This window comes from Paroedura picta, chromosome 10 (assembly GCF_049243985.1).
Source record: "Paroedura picta isolate Pp20150507F chromosome 10, Ppicta_v3.0, whole genome shotgun sequence".
Lineage (NCBI taxonomy): Eukaryota > Metazoa > Chordata > Lepidosauria > Squamata > Gekkonidae > Paroedura > Paroedura picta.
In genome coordinates this window covers 76,206,771-76,232,509 of record NC_135378.1, presented here as the reverse complement: position 1 = coordinate 76,232,509, position 25,739 = coordinate 76,206,771, and the positions used below count along the sequence as shown (strand labels likewise).

Sequence of the window (25,739 nt, the reverse complement as noted above, 5' to 3'; positions counted from 1 at the left end):
CACTGTAAATCAACTGGACAGCAAACAACTGCAACAAAGGCTGTACTGTGGACGATGGGACCTGCTTACACCAAAGCCATGTGGGATACGAAGTGTCATAGGAAGAGTGAGGCTGGGGGGAGGGGGGACCCTTGGTTGTCTCCAGCTCACTTTAGTTCTGATGTGTTAGCAATATTTATGCATCATCATTATTATTCATTATATTTATAGGCTACTGCTCTTGGCCCAGCCAGCTTGTGATGGCTAACAACAAATTTAAAATACAGAATTACAATTGGAAAAACCTAGGCACAATATCCTAAAACTTGAGTATCAATTCCCCCATCCCTCATACAGTTTCTCCCAGCTGCCATTCCTAGGTAGAGGTAGATGTTGCATAATTGGAGGATGTCAGAGGAGGGGCCTAAGATGTCCCCTTGGCCTGACCTCAACCAAAATCCTGGCAGAAGGGCTCCATCATACAGGCCCTGCAGAACTGCATTAGCTCCAACAGGGCCAGTAACTCTTCTGGAAACTCATTCCACTAGACAGGGGCCAGGATCAAAAAGTTGAAAAGGCCCTAACCCTGGTCGAGCCCAGGTGAATGTCACACAGGCCAGGGATCACCAACCTATTAGTATTTGCAGAGTGAAGAGCCCTGCATGGGGCCTAGGGAGTTAGACGGTCCCTCAGATACACTGGGTCCAAACCATGGAAGGCCTTGAAAGTTAAAACCAGAATCTTTTAGACTTGATCCGGAATTCAACTGATAGCCAATGCAGCTGCCTCAGTGCAGGCTGGATATAGGCTGTCTTGGGTGTTCTAGTGAGAACCCTGGATGTTATATCAGCTGTAGTTTCTGGGTCAAGGCCAAGGGAAGGCTATCATAGAATCATAGAGTTGGAAGGGGCCATACAGGCCATCTAGTCCCACCCCCTGCTCAATGCAGGATCAGCCCTAAGCATCCTAAAGCAATATGACCTGTGCCACATTGACAAAGAGGCATCAAGAATCACACCCAAATTCCTGGCCGAGTGCATGTTGGAGAGTCATTTTAGTCTGAATTGGCCCCTGCACAAAGCAATTCATGGCAACTCATATGAAATCCAGGGAGTGGGGCAAGTCATTAATATAAATTAAGTGCAGACCTGATATATTCTGCCTGGACTTTAGATATGCATGTTCACAATTCTCCAGAAACAGCATACCTGTTTTTTCTCCCATCTCAGCAGATGCTGTTTTCCACTTGAGCTCTACACCAAATGTGACAGCATTTCTGCTGTCCTCTTTCTGCTAAATAGGAACTGAAACATCAAGAGCCCTTTCTTCATGTCGGTCAAGTCAGCCTCTATGGGAAATGAATCAGAGGACAGCAGCGGTGACAAAGCGTGCATCACACATCTGCATTAAAAAATTGCCCTTCTTCCACTACCGTCTTGCTCCGCTCTCCCCACAGCCTTTGTTCCCGAACAATGGCATATGTTCAGCCATGCCGTTTCTCTGACGGAATGGCGTTTCGATCCATGGAAGAGGGCACGGTGATTCTTGACAACCCCTCCCTGGCGCTGCAGATTTCCCCTTGCCCCCTAAGCTGTTCCGGAGAGTCTGCTGACCTCCCCCTGGAGAAAAATGCAAGAGCCCCAGTGGGATGAAGCAGGAGGGAGAAATGATCCAGGAACTCCATGCATGGTTGGCTATGGCCCAGTAGTACCATTGCGAAGACAAACTGCAGGGCCACAGTGCTAAAACAACTGCAAAAGAGCTCAACCCTGAACAGCACTGTTTAAAGCAGGGGTAGTCAAACTGCGGCCCTCTAGATGTCCATGGACTACAATTCCCATGAGCCCCTGCCAGCGAACGCTGGCAGGGGCTCATAGGAATTGTAGTCCATGGACATCTGGAGGGCCGCAGTATGACTACCCCTGCTTTAAAGCCTAACTCTAAATAGAGATTTTAAAAGTCCATAGAACATTTACAAAAGACTTGTTTGATCTTCCTGTGTGTATATCCCCATAAAACCCTGGCTGCTCTCCACCGGGCACAGTTAACAGGAAACCATCCCGCTATTAAAGAGCTCCTATTTAATAGCTGGAAAAGCCCGCCAGCAAAGAATGCCCATAAAATGTGAGAATCTACTGCAAGGGGAGGTTGGCAATAAAGAGCTCCCCACTCATTCTGCGTTGTCCCCAAAGAGTTCCCCCGATTTAACCGGGTGTAGCAAGTTAAGTGTTGTCAAAGATAATCTTCAGGCCCATTTGTAACCCTCTCATTATTTATAATTGTTCTAACAAGCTGTGCTGTTCTTATTCCCAATTATGCATTCATAATCATTATTCCTATGAAGCACACTGCTCTTTCCTTCCACGGATCGCCAACTTTTGAACCAGCCCTTTTGGCTGCACTGCAGTAATTAGCTGCAAACCCAAGAAGAGCCCTTCTGGATCAAGCCTGTGGCCTAGTCCAGCCTCCTCGTTCACGCCCTGGTTAAAGAGATACCCTGAAGGGCCAAAAGAACCGGCCCTGAAGTTAAGGCCTTCCAGTGATGTTGCCTCTTGACAATGGTACAAATGGAAGGAGGGGTTAACAGCATCTGAACCAAACTCGAACAACAAAGGCTAATGTGTGTAGCAAGCACAGATCAAAATAAACTTCAGTACACGCTATTATATAATGTATAGATATGTAATATAGTTAAACACAAGACCTACAAGGAAAATAATGCAAAACTAATACTGAAAATATGAAGAAGAAGAGTTGGTTTTTCTATGCTGCTTTTCTCTACCCGAAGGAGGCTCAAAGCGGCTTACAGTCACCTTCCCTTTCCTCTCCCCACAACAGACACCCTGTGAGTTGGGTGAGGCTGAAAGAGCCCTCATATTACTGAAGAAGAGTTGGTTCTTATATGCCACTTTTCTCTCCCCGAAGGAGTCTCAAAGTGGGTTACAGTTGTCTTCCCATTCCTCTCCCCACAGCAGACACCCTGTGAGGTGGGTGTGGCTGAGAGAGCCCTGATATCACTGCTAGGTCAGAACAGTTTTATCAGTGCTGTGGCAAGCCCAAGGTCACCCAGCTGGCTGCATGTGGGGGAGTGCAGAATTGAACCCGGCATGCCAGATTAGAAGTCCGCGCTCCTAACCACTACACCAAACTGTGTAGAATATATCTATTGCAAGTCATAGTCCTCAAACTAGAGAGTCCAGGAATCCGAAGAGGTGAAGCCCAGCTGTTTGTGCTACAGGATGCCAGCTACTATGGGGCCCATTTCACTTCCCATTCTGGAATCAGCTTCCTCAGGCCTGGAAGTAGAAGAAGAGTTGGTTTTTATACCCTGCTTTTCTCTACCTGAATCACCTTCCCTTCCTCTCCCCACAACAGGCACCCTGCAAGGAAGGTGGGCTTGAGAGTCTGATATTACTGCTCTGTGAGAACAACACTATCAGGACTGTGAGGAGCTCAAGGTCACTCAGCTGGCTGCATGTGGAGAACTGGGGAATCGAACCCGGCTCGCCAGATTAGAAGATGCTGCTCTTAACCACTACGCTAAACTGGATTTGGGTGGAATGTCTTCGAATCAGAATCATGGCTCCAAATGATATCCAGTGCCAATTTAATGCATCTAGTAGAATCATTCCAAGTTTGCATGCTAAACAGAACCCAAGTGAAATTGTAACGATGGCACACTGGGTGCTCAAACCACACACTGAAAAGTCATATCTTGGCTAACGAATACCTAACACTGGTGTTCAGAGGTCGGTGGTGGTTCATTAGTCAGCATGGCTCATAGCCTGAATCTTTCTAATTGCCTGGCTAAACCATCTGTGCTCATGATCATCCCATCCATTCTACAATTAAGTACTCTGAGCGAGAAAGAAAGGCTGGCCCTTTCCCCCACCCTGAATCTATTGCCTGTCCACTTCAGGGGGTGCCTCCGAATTCGAATGTTATTGGAGAGGGAGGAAGAAAAGCCATTGAAGTTGAGCTCCAGGGCATATTTCCAACCAGCCCCCCAAAAATGGGGTGGGGTGGGGAGATGACAGCTGACCTGTCTCTTTATTGGGCCTCTGATTTACAGAAATCAGTCAGGGAAGCTTTGGATGGCAGGTGGTTGAACATGGTTGCCACCTGTTTGTTGGGCAGCACACGGCTGTTAAAGGCACAGTGACAGCATTGGTGAAAAGCCCGAGAAGCTATTTCCATGCTGCAGAAACCTTTACCCACTGACTTCTTTTCAAAGCACAGGAGTAGGCAAATTGGCAACCCTAATATCTCTCCTTAGACAACCCCATATCCGCTTCCTGCCTCGTTCTCTCCTTCTTAGCTATTCACCAATTTAACACCCCCCCCCCCAATCTTCAGCTATAGGTATTCTTTATTTCCTTCCTTCATACTCTACCTTTCTCCACAGTGGGGACAAAGCATCTTATATTATTCTCCTCCTCCCCCTTTTTATCTACACAACGACCCTGAGAAGAAGGCTAGGCTCAAAGTATGTGACTGGCCCAAAATCACACAGTGAGTTTTCACAGTACGGTGAGGATTCGAACTTGGGTTTCACAGAAAGTACTCTGGACCTCTACCCACTACACCAGAGGTAGTCAACCTGTGGTCCTCCAGATGTCCATGGACTACAATTCCCATGAGCCCCTGACAGCATTTGCTGGCAGGGGCTCATGGGGATTGTAGTCCATGGACATCTGGAGGGCCGCAGTTTGACTACCCCTGCACTACACCACACTGGCCTTCATAGGGCAGCAAGCAGCCAGGCCTAGTTCAGCCATGCAAGTCAGGTGCTATCAACTCTGCCTGCTGTTGCTTCCAGACCTAGGGTTGCCATCCTCCAGGTGGGACCTGGAAATATCCCAGAATTACAACTGAACTCCATGCAACTTCTGTCCCCATGACATATATGACTGCTTTGGCGGGTGAGCTCTATGGTATGATAGAGAAGGCTCCTCCTCTAATCCTGCCTTCCTGCAGCCAGGCCTAATAACTACAGCGAGACAGTTATGGGAGCGGCAGTATAAAAATTGAATAAGTAAACAAACAAACAAACAAATAATAAGTCATCACTCAGACTAAAATAGGCCTGAAAAGAGCCCGGCCTCCTCCCCTTGCTTTTTACTGTGACCCCAGCCTGGAATACAGTGGTTGCCTAGCAACAGCAACTGAGGCAATTAATTGCTTAAAGCTACAGGTATTCCTTTTATCATTTTCGGGTTTTTAAAACTCCCCAATGTGTGTGTATGTGGATAGATAGCTAGTTCTGTAGAAAAATCTATCTTGCCCATTCATACCTTCAGTCACTGGATCTAAGTATCCAAAGATCTCCTGTCTTTGCTATTATAAGATATTCCAGATCAAATCAAGCCTGAACTCTCACTAGGAGCGAAAATGGTACCAAACTGCAGCTATTGTACTTTGGTCATATTATGAGAAGAAGAGGCGTCACGGGAAAAGACAATAATGCTAGGAAAAGTTGAAGGTGGTAGAAAAAGAGGAAGGAGATGGGATATATATGATGTGCGTTGTGTGGCTTGGATCCTGAGAGACATCTCTGCTGACAGAAGGGATTCCCATCAGCAAACCACAAATTCCCCGCCCTTCCCCTTTTGTTAGTGGACATTTTTTACTGGATTCCACCCTATGTATCAGTGCTGCCTTAAAAATACTGTGCTGCAAGGATACGCAATCCAAATGACAAGAAGCAGAGAAGCCGAATGGGTGGCAGAAGTACAAACAAATCTAAAAATAAATGGGGAACAGATGCTCATCCCTCTCTGCAAGGTATGTTATACTTTCAAAATCAAGAAAGAACTGTGAGAGGGGCTCTTCCTGCATACAGCTATAATTCTCTCCCCCCTCCCCCCAAAAATGAACCTACTAAGAAGAGGGCTAAGCTAGAATCCCTCTCCTCAGCATGCCAGTTTTCCACATCCAGAGAAGTTTTTGTATGGAACCCACTCTGTATTGCATTGTATTGTATTGTATTGTCACTTGGAGGAGGGCAGGATGCTGTTTCTGTTGGCTGCAGAAAAAAAGGACACACAGTAATGAGTTTAAACTACACGTACAACGATATAGGCTAGATATCAGGAAAAAAAACATTTTCACAGTCAAGAGTAGTTCAGCAGTGGAATAGGCTGCCTAAGGAGACGGTGAGTTCCCCCTCACTGGCAGTCTTCAAGCAAAGGATGGATGCACACTTTTCCTGGATGCTTTAGGATGCTTAGGGCTGATCCTGCGTTGAGCAGGGGGTTGGACTAGATGGCCTATATGGCCCCTTCCAACTCTATGATTCTATGATTCTATGATAATCATGTTATGTTGCACAAAAACATGGGGTGAGCCTGAGCCCAAACACTGGGTCCCAACAAGCCTGGAGAAAAATTATTCTGCCACTTTATGAGAGGCTTAAACAGGCACTTCAAGCTTTGCATGGCATGCAGGTAAAGAACATCACTCAGTAACTTCTCCATAAAGGTTAAAGGGATAGGAGTATTTTTCCTCCAGGCAGTTGGCAACCCTGCCCAGACACAGACTCATCACCTCTGTGTGAAGTTGAGCTAAGATGGCTCCTGACTCTGACTCTGACTGGGGAATGTGTCCTCCTCCCTTTTCCCAGAATTCTCTCAGCAGGACCTCCTTGCCTGCCTGCTTCATCTTCTCTCCCACCTACGGCTTCTCCATCTGCTGGGCAATTCTTTTTTTCCTATTCAGAGGAGCTGCCTTGAATCATGCCCTAAAGACCAGGAAGGTTGTCTCAAGGCCCAGGCTCACCTTTGAGGGTATTCTGATACTTTAAATGGAAATATTTCGGGGATTCCTTCTCCCTTCTGCATAAAGAAGGGTGGGGATCAAACAGAAGGTTAGGCATAAGGGAGCCATAATCTAGTACCTCTGATTCATTTTCTCTCAAGATTTCATTTCTGTGAATAATCTGTGTGCAGGATCACGTGTGTGACTGGTTCCGTGAGAGAATGACCCTCTTATCTGCCCCTGAAGCTTACTTGGTGATTTTCAACCTAATCTACCTCACAGGGTTGTTGGCAGGATGAAGCGGACGAGAGAACAAATGTAACCTGCTTTGAATCCCCAGTGGGGAGAAAGGGGGACTATATTTCCTGGCAGCCTGTCCTGGGAGTATCTGACTTCAGCAACCACAGATAATATATATATATATATATATATATATATATATATATATATATATATATATATATATATATATATATATATATATATATATATATATATATATATATATATATATATATATATATATATATATATATATATATATATATATATATATATATATATATATATATATATATATATATATATATTTTTTTTTAACATGTCGGAATTGGCACTGAAAGCCAATCTGCACAGGGCTCAGCAAGAGCTGTGTTGATGATCCCACAATTGCCTTGGCACACAGTGCTCAAATGAGAACTTGATGTGGCCCATAGGACTGGACCCTCCATTTCTATTCCAGGGCTGAATCGGCATACTCGTATGTGTACCTCAGTGTCACAGATGCATGAGGGCTTGAAGTCAAGTTAAGAGTTCCCTCACTATCTTGGAAACTGGACTGAGTTTTGATAGACTGTTCTCCTCATAAGACAGCTCTGCTACTTTTGGATCACAGCAGGATCATTCCCAGGAGGGGACAGAGAACTGAGTTCTAAAATGGTTTCTCTGAAGTACGGATATATAGAGATATGTGCTCATGTGAGTGTGTATACTTCAAGGTATATCCATGGATAGTGTATACCCAGTTTCAGTTTCTGATAATGTTCCTTTGCTCTCTCTGGCTCTTTCCTTATGAGTCTTTTTTATCATGTGACTCTGAAGCTGAAGATTTTTACTCTTAAAAAAAAAAACCTAGATAAGGATGTCCTAATGTCACGGAAACATTATGGGATCACACTTTACCGCGCCTGGATTTATGGAGTTTATTGTCAAAGCAGAGATTTATCTGCCCGCCCTTGGATGTGCAGCCAAGATAATCCAGGAAGACAGGCAAGAATTATGACTGACTTTCATGCTTGGGCTGGGTTCTGTGTAGGGCACTGACCAAAATTCTAACAACATGTTACTGTGGGAGCATTTCAACTATATAAAGAATGCAGAAATGCCAAGGAAATATGCATTCAGATACTAATTGTCAATCTACCCAGTACTTTAATCTTGCCCTTCAACCAAAGAGGTCAAGGGACACTCCAGGGATTCCCTCTCCTTTGTTTTTTCTTCACAACAACCCTGTGAGGTGAGTCAGGCTCCCAGAAAATGACTGACCCAAAGTCATCCCATGGCCCTTCCCATTCTACACTACCACTTCTCAAAATTCTGTCACATTCAAGTCCAACCATAAAGAATCCCAGGAACTAGAGGCTGCCACTCTTAACCGCTGCACCAAACTGGAAGAGAGGGGAGCCTGTGGACATCCGCGTGGAACTTTTGGAGCTGGCTCTCCATGTAGAGGCTCAGTCAGGAGTCTCACCATGTGCTGTTAACTTCCATGCTAGTCTGTAGACTGACTGACAATCTGGCAAATTTGGGTACAGAAATTTTAGCACCGGTTACGCCTGTCCGTTGGTACATCAAAATCTGTGCTTCTTCTTCAGCCAGGAAATTAATCACAAGGCTGCTGCATCAAAAACATGCGGGATATTAACGATATCCTGATTTACAAGAGCAAATGCATGATTACAATATGTCTAATTGGGAACTGTTAAAAAGCCAATTAAAGCTGTCAAAAAAAGAGAGAGAGAAAACGTAACATGTGCTGTTCCCTGGAGACAGAAAGTGTGGTGAGATTCATGATAATCTCTTGCTAAATGGAAAAAATTCAGGGGCTTGATGTTATGTTTGATCCTAAACCAGACAAGGAACCGGGGCAATGAGTTGCACCCCATCGTCAGAACAAAAGGCAGCTTCAGAGGCTGATACTTCAAGGCATTCTGCGGTACAAGTCATAATCCTGAGGTATGCTTTTAGTTGTGCACTTAAAATGCTTGCTGTGCCAGGTTGGCATGGATGTACATGAAAGGAAGAGGAGCATTGCTTTAGCTGCCCTGATCCCACCCTCACCCCCTGTGTATATACAGCATGACATTAGAAAGAGCCTACCAATATATGAAACAGATGCACATAGGCTCTAGAGATGCATAAAACAGTTTTATCCTGAGTCAAAGGATTGGTCTATCAGATCTAGGCTTGGCTCTCCAGGGAAAGTCTCTCACCATCTGCTGGGGGTGGAAAATTCTGTTACGTTGCGGTCGACTTCTTGTGACCCTGTAGGGCTTGCAAAGCAAGAGGCAATGAAAAGTGATTTGGCAGCCTATGTGTAGTGACCTTGGACCTTCTTGTTGGTCTCCCATTCAAGTACTAACCATAGTTTTTGAGATCTGTCCAAATTGCACTTCCCATTAGTTTAAATGAGTGGAATCAGATAAACCTGATGTTGTGAGCCCAGGTCCTGTTAATGAGGACTCTTAGGTTAAGAGGAAGAGTCTTGCCAGGAGCTCCCAGTTTCACCCAAGCCTCAGCTGAAATGAGAGTTTAGCCCAGCCTGATCTTCAAGAGGCAGAGAGCTCTGACCAGCAGAAGGAAATGGAACTGCAGACAAACTAGGGCTTAGACTCCAAAGCTGTTGCAGAAGCTCCTCATTCCTCTGCCCAGCCTCCAGCTGCAGCCCCCTGTCTTGGCATTCGCTGGCAGGGGCTCATGGGAATTGTAGTCCATGGACATCTGGAGGGCCGCAGTTTGACTACCCCTGCCATAGAGTTTTCCCCCAGAGTGTTATTGCAAATAGCTTTGCACTCAGAATACTTTTGCTGATATTAACCTAGAAAGAAAGATTACCCCCAACAAACAAGCACAACGGGTTCATGTTTCTAGAATGGATGCACTTCCTATTTTTCCAAGCGCACCCGGCCTAGAAATGGAAAACAACAGCATCATGCTCTAAATATTTAATTTCATCATCCTCATACCAGTCTACGAAAAAGACACCCCTCCCTAAATGTTGCCTAAGGGGGAGCTATGTTGCTATGAAGCCCGGAAAGCTGTGCTCACAAGAGCTGCCAAAGGAGAAGGAGAGACTTGGAACTACAAAGGGGAAAAAAAACCTCTGCTCCCCAGCAGGCCATCTTCAGCCAAGGGAAATACGAAGGTTCTGCCACTTGGATCATACAAATGGAAAACATCATTTACCATCCTTTCCTAAACATGAGCTGCACTGTGTTGTCTGTTGGCATTTGTGGACTCAGAAGGACCGTTTATGCACTGGAGGTTTTATGCTGGACTGCAGGCTGGAGTTTTAGTCGTGGCAGGTTGCCCCACCTCTTCCTGCACCCACACAGGAGAGCATTTGGCCCGGTGCGCCTCATCCGCCCCCCGATGTGTACTTCTGCATGAGAGCTGGGGCAGTGAAGTTCCCAGTGCATAAACGGTCAAGGGCAGGATGCTGCTTATCACTGCACAGTTATTCTTCAGTTTTTCATCATTCATTTTAACTAGACTTGGAAGACAGAAGAGGATTATGAAAGGGACTGAAAAGCCACTGACATTCTGGGGGGGGGGGGAGGAGATCTCAGGGCTACGTAGGATGTGGGAATCCACAGTCGGATCTCCTGTCTGCAAACAATTTACAATGGGCACCCAGAGATGCTAATTTGATTGGGGAAACTGCCGTTTATCCTTCTGAGAGAGCCTTTCTCTTGTCGATGTTCAATCCTACCTTCCTCCCTTTGTCACATGTCTCCCCCATGCTAGGGTTTAGTGTGTAAATTTCTCAGTTACCGGTTACGCACTGGGAACTTCGCTGCCCCAGCTCCCATGCAGGAGCACAAATCGAGGGTGGATGAGGCGCGCTGGACCAAATGCTCCCCTGTGTGGATGCAGGAAGAGGTGGGGCAACCTGCCACGACTAAAACTCCAGCCTGCAGCCGAGCATGAAACCTCCAGTGCGGAAACGGTCAGGGCGAGGGCACATGCCGTTGATCCGTAAACTAGCATGCACATTGATGGAGGGAAAGACAGCAAGGTCTCTTCCCCTGTCCTCCTTTCATCAATTTGCTTCTCCAATTTCCTATTTTCCCACTGGTAATGGAAAGAAGAGGCAATAATCAGCAACCCTGTGGTCGTGCTATTAATTGCTGATTTTTCTGGGCTTGGGCTTGCTGGACATTGGTTTGAGTTGTTTTTTGTTGGTTGGTTTCTTCCTGTGGGCTTATTTTGTTGTGCGCTTTGGTCCCCTACTTTGTTGAGTGAGAAATTTTTTAAAAGATATGTACATCTGCTGGGAACTGATTTCAGAAAGGGAGTGTTTCGAAATTTTGCACACAGATAGAGATAAATGACAGAAAAAGGAGAGTGCTAGTTAATCAGCACCAGTTTAACCACCCCAATTGAACGGATGACATTTTATTTCTTTCAGGTGGACACCCTTATTTACAGACACAAGTTAGTAAAACATGTCACAGGACAAGTAAAATTTTCACAGTTAATATTTATAGGTGCATAGTTCATGCTCAATTACTTTATATATATGTATATATGTATAGAAATATATTAACAACTTTCACAACAAAATCCTCCCTGGACAGGAAAGAATGGCCATAGGAAACATTTACAAAAGTCTGGTCTCATAAACAATAGCAAATGACCAACAACCGATCAACAAAACATGTCCAGCTTTAGAAATCAGGAATAGACACTTAGGTGTTGTCTCTCATTTTTTGAAACAATTGTTTTCATACTGGTTAAAACTTGAAGCCACAATATCCACACAACAACAATGGCTCTGGCACCTGGACTGTTGTTTCAGGACCCCGAAACAATAGCCAGATGGGGTTATGGATTTTCCAATCATTGCTGATGGAAGACTTCAAAAAGACACTGTTAAAAACTATTAAAAAATAGTTCACGATGGGGTACATTGGAACTTAGCACTCGTACAGGGCAGGACGTCTTTGTCAGGAGGTACCGGGAGACGGAAGGAAAAGGAGGTTGGGTCTCATGCTTCAGGTTCGTAGTCTTGGTACTCTTCCTGTAGGGGACAACAAACGGTCAACAATGAGAAGGAAGATCATCTCATTTGCCAGCCCACATTGCCATGGTTAAAACGGCTAGATAGACTACAGGCCAAGTTAACAGGAGAATTTGGACTTAATGATTCCCTCCCTCAATTTTGAAATGAGATCTGACTAATTTGAGAAAGACGGTGAAGTTCCCTCTCAAATGCTTCTTCATGGAAGATTCCTCCCTTTGTCCCCTTCCCTGTACTTGCCCTGTTGAAAGAGAGCTATACACCTATCATACTTCCATTTTTCTTGATTGCTCTACTTCTTCTTCCAGTACCTTCTGGAATTTATAGCCTGCAGTACACCTCACATGAATGATCACGTGTTTTGATCATCACAGATTCGAGGGCAGTAGCCCCTTGGAGGCCAACAAGATTTTCATGGATGAGTTTTCAAGAGTCAAGGTATCAAGAGAGATATTTGATGAAGGGTACCCGCATCTACAAAATTCATGAAGGAGGAGGACTGTACTGAGAAGGGGAATTATGTCAGATGCAACAAAAAAGAGAAAAAAGCTTGACTGAATCCAATGTTCTCTGTCTGTCCATGGTTAATTGCTCTTCGTGATCGTACGTGTTCAGGCTTAAACCCAGAAATGGAAATAGTTCTTTAGAATCTGCTGCAATTCACTGACAATCATAGTCCATTACAGCAATTTTGAACTGGAATCTGAGTAGGTATACCTTTGTAGGGAATTGTTTGAAGAAAGAAGAATATGTTTTAGAAACCAGCCCTATGAAAGAACTGAGATCTACCATTCCAAACAGCTTTACAAAAAAGCAGGGGAAGGGAAGCAGCCTCTACCCGTATTTTCACAGTACATAATAATAGGATAATTGGTGTGCGCTTCTTTTGATTTAGGATCTGATGCAATCACATGAAAACCTTGATGGCGAATGTGTGGAAAGAGGCTCTTCATGCAGCAGATACATTAAGAGCTCGCAGTTACTTTCAGATATAGAAAAGGCATTGAATAGGGAAGTTTGCCTCTGAAATTTCCCATGTGGTCTTGTGCGGGGAATCGAGTACCCTGACCTCAGGGGGAAAGGGAGGCAGGCCGTTGGTGGTGGTACAGTCCTGTTCATTATCCTGAGGTTCTAAGCAATGCCTAATTTAAGTGGACCCATAAAAAATGGGAAATTAGTAATGTTTAGGGCTTCTAAAAAAATTAAAGGCACCTTATAACTTGAGGTCCTATGTGAGAGGTCCCCAGTGTGGTGTCTGTAGGAGTCATGATACCCACTGCAACTTTTCCACTAAAAGTGGGCATTGCCAGATGTGGCTTTTGCTCAGCAAGGCTTCTAACTGGCCATCAGACATTTGATTGGCTGAAAAAGTTGACGAGTTACAATTCATTCCCTGACATTTTGTGACTGGCTGCACCTCCTGCAGCAGCCATTTTGTTGTTCCCTCCACCTTCTTCGGCTGCCATTTTGTGGTGGCACCCACCATTCTGTGTCAGAATCCCAAAGGTGTCCACAGGCCCAAAAAGGCTGTGAACCCCTGTCTATATGTCATCTTACTTAGCTTGTGTACCAGTCCAGCTCTGGCTAAGATCCAGATCCAGGGGCTTGACCAGCTGATGGCAAATAAGGCAGGGGAAGCAGAGCTGGCTGGTGAACCGAAAGACAAAAGAATGTGCTAAGGCAACAGGACACCATGGGCCAGCTGTCATGTAGGTACTTAAGACTTACATGTGCTGCTTGTAGGTGACTTACATGTGCTGCTTGTGCTGGCATTCACCAGGAAACTCCAAAATCACCTCAACATTTCAGCATCCGTTGGTTTCTGTGACAAGTAGGTCCTATCAGCTTGACTTCTGATCTTTGTCAAAAGGCTTAAACCACTTTCCGAATATTCCCAAATTTAAATATTCTCCCTCAGGAGAGACTGTTGAAAATTGGATTCAGCCAAAATATCATTTTGCACTCTCCTCTAGCGAGATATTCAGCCAAAATATCATTTTGCACTCTCCTCTAGTGAGATAAGGAGGCATTGGGATGTAGCATGTTAGGGTATTGCCCAGGGTTGGTATTTGGATTGAGGACTGAAGAGGAAGACAATGACAAATGACCTATTTCTCCCTTGCCTTGAAAGCTGCTTGCTTTGGTTGCCCTAAGTGGGTTACAACTCAACAGTAAAGGCTTTCCTTGCGGTCTCCTCCTTCAACCTCCCTCAGGTGGCTGCCCCACCCTCCCCTATCTGATATATTTCAGGATTTCCTTTACACCCACATACAGATGCTGGTGCAGCACACCTTGGCTTGAACCACCAACATCTAGGGTGATGAGAGTAGCCTTCTTGCCATTTGTTTCTTTGCACACCTCTGCCACAAAGTGCTTTTCAACTGAGTTAAAGCCACTGGGGGAATGCTCAATTGCGTCCAAAGAGTAGTGACATATCTAAGGAAACTTAAGTGAGTTTGTGGTTGAAATGAATTTCATTTAACCCAGGGATTCCCCAGCAAGTCCCCGCATCCTTAGCCACTGGTGACTTCAGCTCCCACTAGATGTGAACACAATATGCACCCACATGAGAAAACCTTATAATCCACTTTAGTAATCCAGCAAAGGACATGTTTATCCACTGTACACACAGTGCACAGCTCCTCTGTGTGCATAACTCTTATCTGTGTCCTTATGCCTGAAGGAAGACATTTTAGCTGTTGTGGTGCCCCCCCCCCTCCCAGAAGCATCTGACAGAATATCTCCTTCAGATGTTGTATTGTTTTGGACACTGAACTCTAGCTCAGGCATCAGTAGCCTATCACTGGTATATTACTGTCATGGTTGGATAGAAGATGTCAAAAAAAGATTTACCTCAGGAGGCATTTCGTAGGCCTCGTTCTCAGGATCTGCAGGCATGTCTGTGTTGTCCATCACCCCTTCTTGGGGGACGCCTTCTTCATTCTAGAATCATAAATAAGGGAAAGAAACCAGTTTGACATGGGTTTCTTCTCCAGCAACCCCCAACCCAACACATCTCCCGAGCTCTATAGCTTATTGTGGTTAACTGAGTTCTGAGCTATCATTGCTCCATCATCACCATGGTGACAGTGAGACAAGGAACTCTTCCAACAATGGACAGTAACTATTCATTATGCATCTTTAATTTCTGGGACACCTTTCAGAAAGGTCCTTTGGATGCCAAACAGCAGTGTTGACCAAGCTGGATCTGTTTGTCACTTTTACAGCCTCACAGACATCCATCCATACGAAGATAAATCATGAAAATGAGCACCATTCTTGGAACTTGCCAAACTTGCAAAGGCAGATTAAGACCATCTTGCTATTTCAGGAAGAGTGGATCCAACTATAGTGGTGCCACCATCTCAATCTCTACTAGTCTCCTCATTGTAGAAGAAGAGGAAGAAGAACTGTTTTCTTTTGTATCCTGCTTTTTACTTCCCAAAGGAGTCTCAAAGTGGCTCTCCTCTCCCCACAACAGAGGTAGGTGAGACTGAGAGAGCTCTAAGAGAACAGTGACTGGCCCCAGGTCACCCAGCTTGCTGCATGTGGAGGAGTGGGGAATCAAACCTGGTTCTCCAGAATACAGGCTACAGCTCTTAACCACTACATCAAGCTTCCAAAGGAATCTGGAATCTAACTATCCTGTTTTATCTGGTTAAGCCTAGAGAGATTGACTGGGCAAGGATCTCAGTGTGTTATAGTGATAAATATGCTTGCACTAGGACTGTGGGAGACCAAAGTTCAAATCCCCATACAACCATGTGCCTTCCTGGATTAGCCTGGGCCAATCCCTCTCTCTCTTTCTCAGTCTAAACTACCTCACAGGTTACTGCAAAACTTAAATGAGTGCATGTGTGTCACCCTAGAACAGAGGGTCTCAACCTGGGGGTCGCTACCCCTCTGGGTGTCAAATGACCCTTTCACAGGGGTTGCAGCAGGGCAAGCACCTTGGCCAGGGGAAGCACCATCCACACAACAGCCTTGCAGGGTAGATCAAGATACAGCGTTTGTCTGTCTGGAGCAGTGAAAAAGAACGAGATCGGCATGGTGGGACAAGAGGCAGAACTGAACTGAGAATCCCCGGAAAATAACCGATTTATATACAGTCATGAACAATCATGACCAATGGATCTTCATGCAATTGGACAGTTTCGGTTTAATTTCTGTGAAAGAACACTGGCATCATTTTATGGTTGGGGGTCACCACAACATGAGGAACTGTATTAAAGGGTCGCGGCATTAGAAAGGTTGAGAACCACTGCCCTAGAAAAACACATGAAAGTGCCCCATACCAAATAAGATCATTGGTCCATGGAGGTCAGTATTGTCTTTTCTGACTGGCAGAGACTCTATGGTTGAGTTGTTACACATCCCCTCCTGCTTGATAGTTTTAACGGGGGATGCTGGGAGTTGAACCTGGCACCTTCCTCATGCAAAGTCGCCGCTGAACCAATAATTTATGGCCAGTCCTCTTCAGAAAGGGTGGGATAAATACGTAAGAGATTAATAAATTTGGATGAGCAGGAAATTGGGCCCGAATCTTCCCAATCATGAACTGCTCCATGCAGTACAGCATATTGCGGCCAAAATAAACATGTTGTGTACGTTGTGTCCGTTATTTGGAAACTTGAGCATCTCTGTCTTTTGCGAAGAAAAGGAGAGAAGATGCAAGACTCCAGCAGACCCAGTGAGACAGGAAAATAAAGATATGGAGGCATGTCCCACTAAGCAGGAACTTCCGGGGCGACAAAAGATCAAAGGGAGGGAAATTCTTCAATTGGACCATATCTATCATAGCTGTCCCCATTTCGAGGTCCCACCCTGATTGAAAAGAAATAGATATCCATAGACTCAGGGTTCATAGTTCAGTAGCAGCATTTGGATTTCTCTGGTGATAGAAAATACAACTCTTTTTCTCTCCATCTCAGAATTCTACACCCTTTGGCTACTTATTGACTGACTGGATGGATGGCTTTTGAGAACCCTTACAATTTGATTGATCACCACTTCTGCAATTGAGTTTCCCCCCACGCCCTCTGTCTGACGGCCTTATAATGCTTCTGATTCAGCCAGCATGTAAGAGGAGAAAGAAACAGGGTGTGAGTGACCTAGGGATGCCGCCCACAAGGTAGAAAAAGAAGAAGAGTTCAGCTCATCTCTAGACTACAGAGATCAGTTCCCCTGGAGAAAATGGATGCTTTGGGGGATGGACTCTGTGGCATTGTACCCCACTGATGTCTCTGGCCCCATCCCCAAATCTTCAGGTGTTTCCCAACCTGGAAATTGCAACCCTCCTCCCCATCTCACACCGGTGGCCAAGGGAGACCTGGTAACCCTAGAATGACTCCCAGTAGCCCAAGGCTTTCCCCTGCCCCATTTTCCCTTGAAACTCTGGGATTCTCTAATTAAAGTTTTAACAAGCTTACCAGATGGCAGGGGAGATCATTTAAAGGAGCAATTACTGCTAGGCCCATAGATTTTTGACAGGCTTGATGGAGTGACCAGAGCCTGGCTCTCATGAACTTGGAGACTAATGGGCTGCTCAATGCAACATCAGTAACTGATATATAAAATGTGCAGCACATAAGGTGTCAGTCACATTCAACTGATTAACCATGTCCCCTTCTCTAATTTTGATGAAGAGCTTTGGCACCAGCTCTGGCGCTCGATTCTGACAACAGGCTGGCTAGATTGTGCCCGACAGCTGTGCTGGGCTGCGGCCCACCGAGAACTGATGTGAGAAAGAGCGCTCAATGCAACTGTCACCAGGGATGGCCTTAAGTGGGGCACGCAGCAGCCCGATGAGTTGGGCTAGGCAGAGGAAGGGGAGAAATCCGTGTCCCGGGAGGACTCTCTCTGGAAAGGAAGGAATAAAAAATGCACGGAGCTGATGTGCACTTAGCAGCACAAAGCCCTGCTGCAAATAAAGGATCCAGCCCTGTATAATTCACTTTCTTTTTAGATAATTAAAGACGTGAACTGAAGGGAAGCATCATTAAAATGCTACATGGGGCTTGACCTACCGAGCTTTCAGTCCAATAGCTAAAAGAGAGCAATCAGAATTTTACACACAGGCATGTGGCTGGATCCTGTAGAAAATCTTTTGTCAACAAAAAAAAAAGGGGGGGGGAGAGAGAGGTTGCCAATTCCCCTCTCCCACTGCAGGCCTCTGACTCCCCCTCATGCTGGGTTTCCCTGCCCTCCTCCCAAGAGCAGCATTTCAGGAGTTGTTTTTGGGCTGCTGTGGGAGGGAAGAAAGGTAAGGGAGTCACACTCGGAAGAGAGAAATCATTCCTAGCTGTGGAGACTGTCATACAGGATCCAAGCAAGAGTAGAGTACAAGCCAAACCAAAAAATTCTGTTACTGGAAACCATTTTAGAAGAGTTGAATGTCATTTGGGATGGGTGATGTGGAAAAATAAGCATCGCCGAAACAAAAATTCAAGTTACGAATTTCAGAAAACAGAACCGAATTATAGTCATGGGGAGAATCTTCAGAGAAAGAATCCCATACTGGCAAAGGAAGCAGCTGATCAACTAGAACAGGGGTAGTCAAACTGCGGCCCTCCAGATGTCCATGGACTACAATTCCCAGGAGCCCCTGCCAGCATTTGCTGGCAGGGGCTCATGGGAATTGGGGTCCATGGACATCTGGAGGACCACAGGTGAACAACCTCTGCTTTAAGAGACACATATATAGGAGGGCAGGGGCTCCTGGGAATTGCAGTCCATGGACATCTGGAGGGCCGCAGTTTGACTACCCCTGAACTAGAACCTCATCAAAGGGGTGTCAAACACGCAGATGTGCAACAGCTAAAGAGTGTAAATTAACAGAATGATGCCTCCTTGATTGCTCCAAGACAGGAGTTGGGTACAGCCAGATTCCTAAGGTCAAGATGTTTTGTCGGGTGTCACATCTGTTAACAACATGTTTTGAAGGTCCTTAATATCTAGAGCCACTTCCTAGAGTTGGAAGTGACTTGACAGCACATACCAAATCAGAAGGCTCATCTACATAGCCCAGTATTTTCTGCCCTGGCAGCAGCTCTCCAGGGTCTCTGGCCAGGAGAAGTCTTTCTCAATGCCTCCAACAACAGCTTCTTGAACTAAGGACACATGTCTGCTCCTGCATGGCTCTGTTTTATCAATTAAGGTTGCCAGCTACCAACCTTGACCATCAGCATTGCTTGAGCTGATAACCACCAAGTGCATCTCGAAGGTCCTCAGTTTTGGATCCCACCACTTGTCATCCAGACTCAGAATGCCATGTTTGAAGACCATCGCTGAGTAACTGCTGCCTCACTTACTCATGCACAGGTGTTGCTTTGTGTCAAGGGAGAAGTGGATCTACTGTCTCTTTAAAGAATCCTTCCTCCCAGCTAATTGCAAGAAAAGCCAAGACTTTGGCCAGTAGATAAACATAAGCTTATCTATTAAAGCTGTGGTTAAACATATTCCAGCCAACGAATGCGCTCATTCGGCAAAAGGGATCCAGCTCCTCTATTTTCTTTACAATTGTGTTCTGTTCCATTTAGCCAGTGTTGGGTTTCTTGAAAAAAACTGACAGCAAAAATACATACTAAATTGGAATGACTGTTTAAATAGGTAGCTCAAGGGATACCAGTTCTCTCTTCTGTTCTAATGCCAGAAGAGTTAGTGTAATTATTCCAGATAACACACTAGGAATGGGCTAATTTTAATCAGCTGTGTGTATAATAATTTGCTCTGCTAGGCAATGAAATGTTTAGCACCTTTGTTCAGCTAGCAACTCATTCTTTACTCCATGGGGGGCTTTTTCTGATCAACACAGCCCATTATAGAATGAGGACATAACAATTTTATTTTTATAGCCCATCCTTCCTGGTTGGCCCAAGGTGTGTAACAACAGGCACGCACATGCAACCAAGTTACATTAATAGCACTTGATAACAATTTCACTTTCCAAATTAAATTATTATGTTATATTATATATTGTTAACGTATTAGACCACCTCTGTTAGGGTCTTGTGAAAGCAGGGGGAGGGGAGCTTCATTTCTGCTGGACAATTAGTTTTGAAGATGGTGTGTGTTGAGGAGGGAGCCCAGCGTTGTCTTGGGGTTAATATCCTGGCCTCAGCTGTAGTCCTGGTGGAGCAACTCTCTCTTGCAGGCCCTCCAGAACTGCTGAAGGTCCTGGTGGGCCCTGATCTCATTGCAACAACCCTGTGAGATAGAATCATAGAGTTGGAAGGGGCCATACAGGCCATCTAGTCCAACCCCCTGCTCAACGCAGGATCAGCCCTAAGCATCCTAAAGCAAAGGTTAGGTTAACCTAAAGGTAGGTGAGGCTGAGATCTTGTGATGAGCTGAGGATCAGTAAGTGTGTGGTTGAGTGGAGATTAATGATAGGGTGTTTTGGAGCTCTCTTATTCATAGGCTTGCCGTAAGTCAGAAGCGACTTGACACCGCTTCACACGCACACAGCCCCTTTTCCACCACCTATGAACTATTCTGGCTCTAATCTCAGACAAAAGCCATCAGCAGAGAAAATGCCCAGACAAAACAGTAATAAATGAGTCCTACGGGTGACTATGAATGACTCATGCACTCTCACTGCATTACTTTTCTTCTTAGAACGAGGTAAGCTGACTGTAATTGTGCTTACCTATGATTAAGGGAAGGCTGTCCTTTGGAACAAGAAAATACGGCAGGCTGTGCTAAAGTGAAGGTTGCATTCTTGATTATGTGTTTACTAATGTCAGCTAGAAACAGCTTCAAATCGCTTTATGCATCTGACCTCGATGGAGACCTCGGTGTCTGAGGTTTATTACAGAGATGCCTGTCTTTTGTTTGTTTAGCAAAGTCATGCTACATAAATATCTGCATTCAGCTCAAGGGGTTGGACTGCAGTCCAAAGAGGCAACCACAGGGTACAACCAATAGGCGGGGCAGAACAAGGCAAACAGTACAATTGCGGGGAGGTGAGATCCTAAGTAAGTCTATTCAGTAATGCTTACTCCAGGGGTAGTCAAACTGCGGCCCTCCAGATGTCCATGGACTACAATTCCCAGGAGCCCCCTGCCAGCATTTGCTGGCAGGGGGCTCTTGGGAATTGTAGTCTATGGACATCTGGAGGGCTGCAGTTTGACTACCCCTGGCTTACTCCCTGGAAAGGGTTCTTAGGATTGCATGGTTACTATAACATGAAAACTCTTTGGCAAGTCTTGTGGGGCCATCCTAAGAAGAGTTCCACCCTTCTACGCCCAATGATTTCTGTTCTGCTTAGGATCGCACTGATACTCCAGGGATGGCGAAGAGACGCACATCTCTGAGACAATAGGTAGTTTATTAGGCAGACGTATTACATGCTTGCTATGAGCCAGCTTATTGAGAGACAGGCTGGATTCCTCTCCAGGCTCGGCATGAAACATACCCAAAATCTGCTACGTGATTTCTGCCAAATAAGCCACTGCCTGCCTAAAATCCGCATTGCTCCTGCTAGGCATTACAGACATCTGAAGTGCCTCTTCTCAGAAAAGAAAGCCCACTGCTATTTTTTTTAAACTATCTGATTCACTTTCTACAGTGCATATCCACACAGTTCTGTGCATCCAATTTTTTTTCTGATGTGCTAACATTCCAGAAAATCACAGTGCTTTTATGGGAACAATTCACAGCTCAGAGAAGATATTCGGGCTGTCCAGTTACATGAGACCTTGGAGCTCCATGACTGGGTAGCCTTATGCCTTTGATTTTATTGACTCACTGCTGTGCCCTTTGTCCCTAAGTGGCATCACAGAGGTGACACTAAAGCAGCAGCTGTCTCCCGTCTTGGCCAGTCACCTTCCAAAATGTGGTTTGTTGCTCTCTGAGTAAGTCATACAGTGCCCCAGAGGTGCCAGCTCACCTAGGGGAAAGGTGATTTCATTTTATGAAACAGCTCAGGGGGGAAAGTGTTAAACCTCCTCTCCAGGGGTTGTTAACCAAACCCCATTTGGAGCCTCCAGATGCTGTTGACCAGGGGGAGTCAAACTGCGGCCCTCCAGGTGTCCATGGACTACAATTCCCAGGAGCCTCCTGCCAGCGAATGCTGGCATCTGGAGGGCCACAGTTTGACTACCCCTGCTGTTGAAGAAGAAGAAGGTTCTTATATGCTGCTTTTCTCTACCCTCAAAGTGGCTTACAATCGCCTTCCCTTTCCTCTCCCCACAACAGACACCCTGTGGGGTGGGTGGGGCTGAGAGAGCACTGATATCACTGCTCAGTTAGAACAGTTTTATCAGTGCCGTGGTGAGCCCAAGGTCACCCAGCTGGCTGCATGTGGGGGAGTGCAGAATCGAACCCGGCATGCCAGAATAGAAGTCCGCACTCCTAACCACTACACCAAACTGGCTCTCACTACACCACTACACCAAACTGGCTTTTGTTGACAAAATAATCCTACTGGGAGATCTCCCAAGCCTCATTTTATTGGGAAGAGGCTCAGCGATACAGTATCTGCTTTGTATGTATAGTCAGCAAGGTAGCTGGGTTGGACTGAAGCAGCAGAACCTTGTTTGAGTCCAGAGGTGCCTTTAACACCCACTCAGGCTGGCTTTCCCACCCCTGAGTGCCTCCTCCTCCAACCGGCTTGCCTGTCTGTCCAGTGGCCAACCCCTGGATCATGGGAAATTGGCCAGCCCCTGGATTGGCCAGCCCCTAGATCATGGGACCATGGCCACCTGGAGAGCCACAGTTTGGCCACCCATGCAAGGCAACGGTGACCTGGGAACAAAGCATAAATGTTAAAAAATCTGACAACTGAACATTTGATACGATTGACTCCCAGTGCTATTCATCCTGGGTTTATCAACATCACACGTGGAAAGGTATTAAATGGCGGTTTCGCCAGGCTTCAGCTGCACGTTATGCTGGCAGATGGGATTGCTACTAAATCACTCTCTTTTTCTCTGGCTGCTGAGGAGTTAATGGCTACAGTCAAGCTAAGAGAGCCACCGTAGGGATGAATAGCGTGGCTCTCTTGGCTTGACAGGAGCTAGCGGAGGCTGTGACAGACGTCGCGACAGACCTTTGCATGCCTGTGATGGGCTCGAACGCAGCTTGCAGCCGCACGTGGGGTGGGGTGTCTGCCTTGTGCCGCCTCCCTTTGCTGGCACCAAGCTCTTCCTGGTTCAGAAAGTCTTCCAACATGCTCCGATTTGTCTCGAATGTAGTTTGGAAAACTGGAGTTTCGTTTCCTGGTCACAAACTGGGATTCTGAATTGGGACACTGCCAAGGTGTGTGTGGCAGAAACAAACACCGGCTGGCCAGGTGTCATGGAGGACTGCCCGCTAGACACCTGGCACAGTTCTGCTAACAGTACTGCACTGGCCTTTTTAATGAGAAAGGTTTATCCTAAAAGGAAGGAATCACAGAATCATAGAGTTGGAAGGGGCCATACAGGCCATCTAGTCCAACCCCCTGCTCAACGCAGGATCAGCCCTAAGCATCCTAAAGCATCCAAGAAAAGTGTGTATCCAACCTTTGCTTGAAGACTGCCAGTGAGGGGGAGCTCACCACCTCCTTAGGTAGCCTATTCCACTACTGAACTACTCTGACTGTGAATTTTTTTTTCCTGATATCTAGCCTATATCATTGTACTTGCAGTTTAAACCCATTACTGCGCATCCTTTCCTCTGCAGCCAATGGGAACAGCATCCTGCCCTCCTCCACATGACAACCTTTCAAATACTTAAAGAGGGCTATCATGTCCCCTCTCAACCTCCTTTTCTCCAGGCTGAACATTCCCAAGTCCCTCAACCTTGATGGTGACTTAAGGCATTTCAAGCCCAGCTAAATAAAAGATGCCCCTACAGGTTTTGCAGAGATCACTGTGTTTACCGCCCTCGAAGACTGAATTGCATCAGATTGCAAATGAGATCTCACTCAATCGCAGGAAACAGATGGTTTCAACTCTGAAGGTGTGTGGTTTGTTTCCAGCTTTTGCCAGATGTGTGTTATCTGAGAGCATTCTGCTTGCGTTTGATTTCATAAACATGCTCTCTTCTGCTAAGGTAACCTGCAGCTCCTTTGGTCCCTGCAAACAATTTAGAGAAGAATCATGGGGAGAAGAAGCATCCCAGAGGCTGTGACGTCAGTTCAAGGTGATCGCCCGAAAGTGATGTCACCGTGCTACTGGCGCTCTAGGAATTCCTTCCAATCTCGTTGGTAAAGTCCACAGATAATGGGGACACAGCAATTTGAAATGATGCCGCCGTGTCTGCAACGTCATTCCTCCTCCATTTTCTCCTGCTCGTTTACTGCCTAACAGCCAGCAAGAGTGGGCAGGAAGGACACAGCCCTCCATGCGTGGACAACTGCCAGCCCCATGAGTTCCCGGAGGGCCATAAGGAAAGGCAGAGTATGGATGTCTTAGTAAACATATAAATAAAACCAAGAAAGCAGAGTCAATGGATCTGTAAATATTGGAACCCAATACAACAGAGGTTCAACTCAACCATCAGATCTTTTCTGACATCGTTATTGGCTCAAATGAACACCCGGAAGGGAAGGATAAGGCTTCTTATTGCTGCTCAAGGCCTGATCTACATACCTTCAAACTTGAATAGAGCTTAAAGGGCATAAAACTGGGCTCTCATTGGCTCTTATATGTCTGACTTGGAACCCCTTTCCTGGGGGACAGATCATATGTACAGGAACTGCACAGGGGCAGGGGGTGTATTAAACAGACAACAGAATTCATCTTTGCCTCCCCTTCCAAAGAATGCTATGAACTAGGCAAGATTGTTATTGAACCGTCTAGTACAGGGGTAGTCAAACTGCGGCCCTCCAGATGTCCATGGACTACAATTCCCAGGAGCCCCTGCCAGCGAACGCTGGCAGGGGCTCCTGGGAATTGTAGTCCATGGACATCTGGAGGGCCGCAGTTTGACTACCCCTGGTCTAGTACTAACTTGAAAGCAGAAATTAGATGTACCTTCCCCCATAATCCAGTTACTAATGCCACTGAGAAAGCTGACATCCAAGGTCATTGGAAAGATTAACTAGGGGGATAATCTAGGCATGTTATAGTAATTATAAAATGCAAGGTATCTATAGGAAACTGCAGCTGCCAGGGATGTATAGGTACAAGTCATTCTCCTTGGACATCTGGGAGACGTCTCATTTGTGGATACGAAAAAACAAAATCGTCTCGTCACCAGGAGCAACAACAGAAATCACCGTTCTAAAGCACTTATCACAATGGGTTTTATTTTAAAAAGCAATATGAACCCTCAATTCATAATGTATAAAATCTGCAGAAGAGAGGTATTTCTCAGTGTTTGTCAGCATAAATAAGTTATCAGCACTAGATAGAAAGATTCCCCGAAGGTTCTATCGGCTGAAGCTAGTTTGTTTGGCTGAAGAGCAAATGGGAGCTGAAGCTATGCAGATCACGAGTACAGTGGGGCAACCTGAGGATAATCATCCCAGATTTCCCTCCTACAAGTAACATTTGTGACTGAGCTAATCAATACGGACAAGCTGTCTAGAAGTATGCAGCAGTACCAGCTTTGGAGGGCTCACTGGCGTTGTTACAGGACTCAAGTGGTGTCTGTTCCTTCACATTTACAGAGATGTTCAGAGCCAGAGGGACAGAGAAATAAGCAAAGCAGGGAGACAATCATGGCAATACAATAACAGCGCCACTGATTGATCATGCTGGGGTCTGTTGGAGTC

The 25,739-nt window shown here is 45.7% G+C and overlaps 1 protein-coding gene across 2 annotated transcripts in view; it reads right to left on the bottom strand.

Annotated features, from left to right (window-relative positions):
* Positions 1-11,396: 11,396 nt before the first annotated feature.
* SNCA (synuclein alpha) overlaps positions 11,397-25,739 on the bottom strand; it is a 50,022-nt gene continuing 35,679 nt past the window's right edge. For both annotated transcript variants that reach the window (XM_077300893.1, XM_077300894.1), the window contains exons 5-6: positions 14,891-14,980; positions 11,397-12,037 (exon numbers count right to left, since the gene is read on the bottom strand). In XM_077300893.1, coding sequence (XP_077157008.1) covers positions 12,005-12,037; positions 14,891-14,980 — 123 coding nt within the window. In that variant the 3' untranslated portion in view covers positions 11,397-12,004. The remainder of the gene's footprint in view (positions 12,038-14,890; positions 14,981-25,739) is intronic.